Below are 10,000 nucleotides of genomic sequence, written 5' to 3'. Positions count from 1 at the left end.
ATATATATATATATATCAGGAAGATGTACCTTAAATGTTAGCCCCACCAATAAGCTGACCCCTCCCCTGTCCCTGAATCGAACCCCACACCTAACCCTAACCACCTAACCCTGCCCCTAACCTTAACCACTTGACACTGCCCCTAAATCTAACCCCACATCTAACCCTGCCCCTAACCCTAACCACTTAACCCTGCCCCCATACCTAACCCTAACCACTTAACCCTGCCCCCATACCTAACCCTAACCACTTAACCCTGCCCCCACACCTAACCCTAACCACTTAGCCCTGCCCGTAACCTAACCCCAGACCAGACCCCACCCCTATCCCTACACCTAACCCTGCCCCTAACCCTAACCACTTAACCCTGCCCCTAGCCCTAACCACATAACCCTGCCCCTAACCCTATCTTCACACCTAACCCTGCCCCTAACAACTTAGCCCTGTCCATAAACCTAACCCCACACTTAACCCCGCCCCTAACCTTAAACCACTTAGCCCGGCCCTTAAACCAAACCCCCTAGCTCCACCCCTAAAATTAACCCCACATCTAGGGGATAGCTGTATCCCCACTCCTAAACCTAGTTAACTAACCCGGTCTCTAATCTGGATTTTTTTAGAAATTTTTGTAGGAGGAATTTCGATGATATATGGAGGAATGTGTTTGGGGAGTATATATTCAGGATAGGTTGGTACTTCGGGGGGTTCCCAGAAATGTCTGCCTTGATAAATAATGTTGTAAGAAGGGAGGTAGGGGGGTGGTATGTAGAAATAACTTTAGACAAGGGGATAAGCCAGACCCAAAAAAAACACATTACGGTTCTGGAAGAGCGGGGTAGTAATTGGACATTGTGACACACGCCTGGGACTGATCCCCTATGGCGGGCCTCCCCAGAGGAGGGTGTATAGTAAGAAGAGGCTGAAACACCTGAAGATTCTGGGGCTTGCTACTGATGAGGTGTCATTTATATTCCCCCTTAAAGAAATACTTTCTGGGGGGCAGTCTGAATGGGGGTCCTGGGATCATTTTGGGATTTTCCCTTGAAAAAGCCTGCTTGTGACTTATCACTAGGGCCATCTGGGGCTGTATATCGCTAAGGCCATCTGGGGGGTGTTAGATTAGGAAAATATAGGGTTTAGTTTGGAATGAGGAAAAGTTGTGCACAAGAAATTCCATAAAAATTTCTCTTAATTTTTCGTGGGATCATTATCCTTGAAAGATTAAAAACCTAGTTGCCTAAAGTCTCAAGGCCATCTGGGGGGTACAAATAGGCACAGACAGGAATTTCTTTTTAGAACAAGGATGGACTGTAGGAGAAATCTAAAATATTAACCTAAGAGCCAAAAGTCTCAAAGCCATTTGGGGGCACAAATAGGCCTAGGGAGGGGATTTCCCCCTTTTTTTGTAATTTAGGCAAAGGTCGATCGGTCCACCAGAAACATGCGCCAGCCAGTGCTTTTCTTCGAGTCCCCTAAGTAAACAGTAGCAGTCTGGGGAGACTGTTATGGGGGGGCCGTTGTCCCTAACACCCTATACTCTAACCCTATACTCTAACCCTAACCATAGGAACCCTAATTATATAAACCCTAAACATAGGAACCCTAATTATATAAACCCTAATTATATAAACCCTAATTATGTAAACCTTAACTATATAAACCCTAATTGAAATAACCCTAATTTGAATAAACCTACAAGTTTACCCCAAACAAGATAAGGGCCAAAACAACACCCAACCTAACCCTAACCACACGAACCCTGGGCTAACTAAACACCCACAAGAACCCTATACTCGAACCCTAACCATAGGAACCCTAAGTATATAAACCCTAATTGAAATAACCCTAATTGGAATAAACCTACAGGTTTACCACAAACAAGATAAGGGCCAAAACAACACCCAACCTAACCCTAACCACACGAACCCTGGGCTACTAATACCCCCAAAAGAACCCTAAACCTAACCGCAGGAACCCGGCAGCGCAAAGACATGATAATAAAAGCACTAATTAGAATAACCCTAGAGGAAAGTGAACTTTCTTAAACCCTAATTAAGATGCATTTGTTGGTCGTTCCAGGTATGATCTGGGTCTGGTGTGTGGTTTTCGGGAGAGAGATGGCCCATGCACAACCATGTCTGCGGCCCGTTGGGCCTGAGATTTGGAGTTTTTTGCCCCTAACCCAGGCAGTTTCCATGCCTGATTCTGGCACAGCTGCTGCTGCTGCTCCTCAGTCTGTAGCTCATCTTTGCTACACTAAACCATTTAATCAAATCAAAGTGTATATTTACTACAAACTAATATCACAAAACAAGTCACACATACATTTTATGTTAATGCTTATTGATTATCCTTAGCGAAAACAACACCTGATAAACAAGAAAAGTACACTCCGAACGGGACTCGAACCACAGTCTCCGGCGTGAGAGGCAAATGCATTAACATGGAGCTACCAAATCGCATCAAGTTACACAAGGAGGTTAGAGATAACAACTCTTGAGGTTTAGCCTACAGTGGGTGAAAGCCAGCTAGATGATGATCTTAAGACTTTAAGGACAAAAACAAATGTGAATTCTTACCCACTGACTTCTTTCAGAAAAATCCCCAAAGCCTCATTTGCTTAGTTTTTGCTGTCTTTCCCGCTAACTGCCGTTAACTCGTCACTAAGTAACGTTTGTTGATGTCAACGACTGTGCAAGCTCCTCCCTACCTGCTGCATATTCAACAGAGGAAGAAACAGAGTCGCTCATAGGCTACCGACAGCAAAGGAACATATTCTATAGGCTAGATTATGCCTATGTCTATTTTACAGGCTGTATGCAGTATGTGCAAAGCCAAAGCACAATGAAATAAGGCAACTTATGAATTTGGGGGTTTACATAGGCTTTTGTCCGGTTTCATATTTGTCAGTCAACTATTCAAAATGCATTCGGGGCTACACTCAAAACATTCGGGGCTGAAGCCCCGGCAAAATTAGCTGCCGCCGCCTCTGGTCACATCAGATGCAAAAGCAATTTCAGGCCATTTGCTGAAGTAATAAATGAGTGTTACTGCAAAGTGAAAAACTTTTGGTGCATTATGTAAGGGTCCCACGATATCAATAGTAACTTTCTCCCAAGAAGATGTTGGTGTGAGCACAGGGCAAAGGGGGTGCAGTGTGAGTAACAGCGGTTTTGTCAAGACAGGCAGTGCCAGATTTAATAGTCTGTTCCACTTGACAGTCTCTGTTTCATATGCACTATTCCTTGGTGGGTAGCATAAGCTAACTGAATGAACTTGGAGTACATAATAGCTGGTATGATCACTCGATGTGTACCCCAAATTATGAGTCAATCTTGTATAGCTAATTCATTCTGCAAACAGTAAAATGGTGCGATGGCAGGATCCAGACTTTTGTTATTGCGAGGCCATCCTTTTTCAATGAAACCCCTAACAACTTGTAGCACAGGGCAAATCTCACATGCAGATTTCAGTTCTTTGAAAGTAACTGCTCTGAAATCAGGAGACGGTACAGCAACCGTGTCAGGTTCTTGGTCTAAACTATGGTCTGTAACAGGAAGAGGTAGATGTGAAAGGTAGTGAGGTGTAACGTTGTCTCGTCCTGGCTTGTATTCCATGCTATAATTGAAACACAGGAGACACGCTGACCAACGTGCAATTCTCATGCCTGCCTGTACTAACACTTTTGTGGACATGGGCTACGATCAGTTCGCAGGGTTAGGTTACGCAAATATGTACACCATTTTTCCGTTGCCCAAACACATGCAAGAGCTTCTTTTTCTACTGTAGAATACTTTCTTTCACACTCAGATAGTGTTCTTGAAGCAAAAGCAACAGTGTTTTCCATTGTACCAAGACATTGAGTAAGTACGGCACCAATGCGTCTGTAGTAACTATGGTAGGTCTCGATGGATCAAATAATGCAAGGGCTGGACTGTTCTTGAGCCTCATCAGACCAGTGGAAACAAGTGGATTTGCAGTCCACTAAGCAGTACGTGCAGAGGTTCCAGTAGTGTTGCATAGTTAGGAATTAATTTTGAGTACCAGCCTGCTAGACCTAGAAAAGAGCACAAGGATTGTGCATCATGGGGCGGTGGTGCTTGAGTCATGACTAGAACATGCTGTGTTTGGTTATAAGCCAGCTGCAGAAATAGCACGGCCAAGGAAAGGTAGTTGCTTTCTAGATGTCCCTCTCAACAGTGAAGCAATATATTACAATTATTTATTTTATTTATTTAGCAGTTAATACTTCTAAACTGTAAAAAAAAATAATCAAATTATTCCACAGTATTCAACACCATTTTACTAAAAAATTAAAAATACAAATAATTATATGAAGAAAAAAAAAAACAGTAAATTTGCCAGGGCCCCCAGCTGGCCTAGAGTCCTGGGCAAGAGCCCAGTGGGCCAATGCGTTGATCCGTGCCTGGAATCACTTTAACTGAGGCCTCGGCATTGTGTTCAATAGCTTTAGATTCGGACACGGCTGACTCAATTTGTCCTACGATAGTAATGGCTTTTTGTAAAGTATAGTTTGTACACATAGAGGTGTAATCGCAGCAAGCAAGCAACAGTGAGATGAGCGGACTACTTTATTTATTTATTTATATTTGTTTTTCGCGATCTTGAAAAACAAATCAATCGAGAGCGTACACCTCCAATCTACATCTTGATGTAATCCTTCCTCATGATCATGCAGCGTGTTTTCATCAGCTGAATGGGAGATTAAACACTATTAAATCATGAGACTCGTGCTGCATGTGTAAGCATTCACGCATCCCATTTCGATCAAATATTTAACCATTTTCATTAAATCGCACCTGCAAAATTAGGGTTAGGTTGAATTTATATTTTAAATAGACTCTGATTTTTGAACACACAATGTGGGTTTATGTTTTCTCATTTAGACGTTTAATGTAATTTTGAGTGTGACCATGATTTAAGGAGAGTGTACCTGTATTAATAAGTATTAATAGTGGCATTTCCTTATTATATCACGTGGCGTTCTGAAAACAAAAAGAAAATGTTTCTGTCTGTCTATCTGAAATGTTAAAGTGGTTTGTGAATTGTTAATCAAGTCAAAAGGCATTCAGATGTCTCACTCTGAAATATTATAATCACACAAACATATTCATTTATATAATTTTTTGACTGTATTTTGTCTGTATTTATTTTCTCTTTTCTTTCTTATGCTGGCTCGATCCCCACAGCCACTACCAAGGCCGTAGCTAGTGGGGTGAAAGGTGGTAACGATTCTAGGGGCACAACAAATTCTAAACTATTTTTTAATAGGAAAGGGTCCCAGAGTAATGTACAGTCAGGGGGTCCAGATTAAATTCCTACGGCCCTGGCCACCACCATTGTGTCCTTGAGTAAGACACTTAACTCCAGGTTGCTCCGGGGGGATTGTCCCTGTAATAAGTGCTCTGTATAATACATTGGTACTCAGAAGGTTGCTGGTTTGATCCCCACAGTCACCACCGTTGTGTCCTCGAGTAAGACACTTAACTCCAGGTTGCTCCGGGGGGATTGTCCCTGTAATAAGTGCTCAGTATAATACATTGGTACTCAGAAGGTTGCTGGTTTGATCCCCACAGTCACCACCATTGTGTCCTTGAGTAAGACACTTAACTCCAGGTTGCTCCGGGGGGATTGTCCCTGTAATAAGTGCTCTGTATAATACATTGGTAATCAGAAGGTTGCTGGTTTGATCCCCACAGTCACCACCGTTGTGTCCTTGAGTAAGACACTTAACTCCAGGTTGCTCCGGGGGGATTGTCCCTGTAATAAGTGCACTGTATAATACATTGGTACTCAGAAGGTTGCTGGTTTGATCCCCACAGTCACCACCGTTGTGTCCTTGAGTAAGACACTTAACTCCAGGTTGCTCCGGGGGGATTGTCCCTGTAATAAGTGCTCTGTATAATACATTGGTACTCAGAAGGTTGCTGGTTTGATCCCCACAGTCACCACCGTTGTGTCCTCGAGTAAGACACTTAACTCCAGGTTGCTCCGGGGGGATTGTCCCTGTAATAAGTGCTCAGTATAATACATTGGTACTCAGAAGGTTGCTGGTTTGATCCCCACAGTCACCACCATTGTGTCCTTGAGTAAGACACTTAACTCCAGGTTGCTCCGGGGGATTGTCCCTGTAATAAGTGCTCTGTATAATACATTGGTAATCAGAAGGTTGCTGGTTTGATCCCCACAGTCACCACCGTTGTGTCCTTGAGTAAGACACTTAACTCCAGGTTGCTCCGGGGATTGTCCCTGTAATAAGTGCACTGTATAATACATTGGTACTCAGAAGGTTGCTGGTTTGATCCCCACAGTCACCACCGTTGTGTCCTTGAGTAAGACACTTAACTCCAGGTTGCTCCGGGGATTGTCCCTGTAATAAGTGCTCTGTATAATACATTGGTACTCAGAAGGTTGCTGGTTTGATCCCCACAGTCACCACCGTTGTGTCCTTGAGTAAGACACTTAACTCCAGGTTGCTCCGGGGATTGTCCCTGTAATAAGTGCTCTGTATAATACATTGGTACTCAGAAGGTTGCTGGTTTGATCCCCACAGTCACCACCGTTGTGTCCTTGAGTAAGACACTTAACTCCAGGTTGCTCCGGGGGGATTGTCCCTGTAATAAGTGCTCTGTATAATACATTGGTACTCAGAAGGTTGCTGGTTTGATCCCCACAGTCACCACCGTTGTGTCCTTGAGTAAGACACTTAACTCCAGGTTGCTCCGGGGGGATTGTCCCTGTAATAAGTGCACTGTATAAAATCGTCTGCCAAATGCATACATGTAAAAGTAAATGTTAAAAATGTTTAACTTAATAAAATGAAAAATACACACAATACACAATTTGGTTTAATCACATTAACACAAATACTGTCAAAAACAAAAATCTACAACAACAAAAAAAATCTGCTAATTTTTTTTTAAATCTGCAACAATAAATATATTGAGGTCTGGTGAGGAATATTAAAATGTCCTTTATATAATGATAATGTAAATGGCAGAATTTTACAGATTTATGTAATGATGGAGCTCAACACTCGTGTTCAGATCCGTTTCTGTCTCAGTTAAGTCAGATGTGAACTTCAGATGGTGTGAATGAAAATGCAGCATTTATTACTTTAACAAGACCTACTGCTCGAACCCTAACTCTATAAACTTGCATCTCCAGTCAGGACCATATTACACAGTAATGGCTGATGAGGGCTGCAATTAGAGTGAAGTACATCCTTTGACCAAGGTGATGCCGGCAGAGGGCCAGTGATTCATGCAGTGATGCCAGTGACGCCGGCAGAGGGCCAGTGATCCATGCAGAAGCCAGTGATGCCGGCAGAGGGTCAGGGACGCCGGCAGAGGTCCAGGGATGCAGACAGAGGTCCAGGGACGCCGGCAGAGGTCCAGTGATGCAGACAGAGGTCAGTAAGGTGAACTGCAGTCCAAGTCCAATTTCAGGCAGTGTCCGGTGAAGTATCCCATGTCTGACAGTTGGTGCTGGCATCAGTTCATCCTCTGTGAACTGATATAATTCTGAAATGTTTTTTCATGTTGTGAATTAGTTGCTCCTTAAAAGTAAAAAAGATGCCCAATGGAGCCCCTTAGAGGACAGAGTGGGATTTTCTGAAATTGTTTCACGTGCCACCATGATGTTCGTAGTGAAACCAGTGTGATAAAATAGGAAAACCAAATCTATGGAAATACAAATCATGTTTTGGGTTATTATGGTTTGTTTTTTGGTGGAAATCAAGCTGTTAATACAGTGTACAGTGGCCATATAGTAACCATGGAAATTCTTGTGGTTACTATGGTATACCATAACCACCAAATTATCATTTTTATTACCATATTTTTCATTTTCCATTAAAATATGGTTACTACAGTAAAACCATGGTATATTTATCACGAGGGCATGCAAAACTATTTCAGAAAATAAAATCCCGCCGTGTCCTATAAGAGGCTCCGTAGACAACAGCTGCTCCCTGAGAACTGACTGGATTTACAACAGTACTTTATTCTTCATCTGATCTGATTGTACATATCAGTTAATAACTTCAGTTACTGACTGTTAATAAGAAATACAACAAAAATCAGTCTTTCAATCATTTCTTCCAGGCTAAGAATGTCATGGTAAAACAGAGAGACGAGTGTTTAAACTTTGAGAGCTCGTCTGAGATCAGTGTAAAAGTTGACGAGACCGCTGGCCATCGCCGTATCTACAGCTGACTGCGGTAACATTCCTCGCAGGTCGGTCTGGATGTATCCGCTCAATATACTCTGGGAATTCTCCATCGGCACACAGAACCAACCGCACGGATGATTGAATCCTCGAACGAAACCTTGTTTGTGTTCATCATGGTCGACACTCACACCTGAACAAACAAAACAACAACAAAACATTCAAACACTGACTCCTGAAGAGTGAACGGAGTTCTTTATGAGCTGCTCACATGAAGCTGACAGGAATCTCAGGAAGTTTTGCTTCTCTGGAATCACAATTTCAGTCATCATTTTAAATCATCTATTTAAACTTTATTTTGCCTAATCCAGTAATTCTAACCCCACACACAGACCACATTTATATCACTGCTAAGCAAAAGATCAGCTTTATTTTGTATTTTTTGCATTGAGATTAGATTATTTTATTCAGTTTTGATCACTGATTTATTCAGAGAGTGTTTTCAATGCTAGTGTACTCATCAAAGTTGACCAAATAAACTTTAAAGCTGCACTATATGAGATTCTTTTGGTTGCAAATGTTCAAAACAATGTTCTTGTCTTTCTCCGATTCTTTACAATAATGATTTTTATCAGAGCTGTCTGGATGGATTTGATGTTAAATCACAAATGTACGCATGTTTACGTCATGTCCGGCTGTGGCACGAGAAGAGAGTTGTGTCTAGAAGGTAACTGTCTCATGTCAAGATTCTCTCACATACGTGTTCTGTTGATGTGTCCGCTGAACACCTTTCAGTTTATTAATAAAGGAGTGCATTAAATACTTTAAGTTGGTGAAAACATTTGTGTGTGTAGCACAGTATCAAGATCTGTGCTTTAGTAGTGTTTGTACAACTGATCATGGTAACCCTGTACAGTTGCAGTGATATATTACAGTAATGTTTTAGTTACTGTTGTGGTCTTGTGTACCTGTTCAAACAGATTTTTTTCTAGATGATGATAACATTTATTATTATTATAAAGAGTCCTGCAGTGATGATCACACGTGACATGCATACACTGTACGAGCTGGTGCTTGTTGATTTCCTCTGCTTGAGATATTTAAATTGAGATTACATGGTCATTTTAAGTTCAGCCAAACAGTCTAATATTAAAATGTATGAGTTAGATTACTCAATATTTCAAATTATGAGCAATTATCATGTGTAGAACAAAATTTTAATCTGAAATGTTAACTTAAAAAATTGTATGTAACTGACTGCTTGAATAATTTTTCAGTTCTGTTATCTTATTAGAGTTTACAGTGTGTATAATGTTTTCTCATGCACTACTCGCTCATTTCAAAGCGAATATCAAATAAATATGCAAACGCGTGTCCCCATTCAAGATATCCACAGATGTGCTAACCCTAATCTTGGTATATTAAGATAGAAAGTTATAAAAGGGCGGATTCGAACCCACAACCTTATTCACTAATGATGTCCAACCAGAACACTAGACTAACCTGTCAGCGTTTAACAGCAGAACCGATTGATGTATTATTTAAAGATTTATGTATTTTACCACGAGCTAACAATATTCCACGACAGACAGTAGCAGAAATGTAACGTTGTTACTCTGTGACCATTTGCTATAAATGGCGAGTTTCACTGTTTATGTCAGCGTCTACCGCTAAATGTGTTCACATACGAACATCAACCGGGAGGAGGTGTGTGCCGTGACTGGGCCCCCCCTGAAAGCTCGGGGGCCCCTGCAGCCATGGGCTCCGGGGTGTAGGCCCTTGCTTTAATGGGGTCCTGCCTGATATAATT

At 41.8% G+C, this 10,000-nt stretch overlaps 1 protein-coding gene and 1 long non-coding RNA gene across 2 annotated transcripts in view; one reads left to right on the top strand and one right to left on the bottom strand.

Annotated features, from left to right (window-relative positions):
* Positions 1–5,374: 5,374 nt before the first annotated feature.
* LOC127629036 (uncharacterized) lies at positions 5,375–6,212 on the top strand. The gene is made up of 3 exons (XR_007968733.1): positions 5,375–5,452; positions 5,576–5,944; positions 6,068–6,212. It is a non-coding gene; the product is annotated as an uncharacterized LOC127629036 (long non-coding RNA).
* A 651-nt stretch (positions 6,213–6,863) lies between these two features.
* The window catches only part of LOC127628590 (stAR-related lipid transfer protein 4-like), an 8,166-nt gene continuing 5,029 nt past the window's right edge, over positions 6,864–10,000 (bottom strand). The window contains exon 2 of the mRNA XM_052105362.1: positions 6,864–8,383. Within this exon, the coding sequence (XP_051961322.1) occupies positions 8,163–8,383 (221 nt within the window). The 3' untranslated portion in view covers positions 6,864–8,162. The remainder of the gene's footprint in view (positions 8,384–10,000) is intronic.

The sequence above is a fragment of the Xyrauchen texanus genome, chromosome 35, assembly GCF_025860055.1.
Source record: "Xyrauchen texanus isolate HMW12.3.18 chromosome 35, RBS_HiC_50CHRs, whole genome shotgun sequence".
Lineage (NCBI taxonomy): Eukaryota > Metazoa > Chordata > Actinopteri > Cypriniformes > Catostomidae > Xyrauchen > Xyrauchen texanus.
Note: the sequence above shows the minus strand (reverse complement) of the source record. Positions and strands in the feature narration are given on the sequence as shown.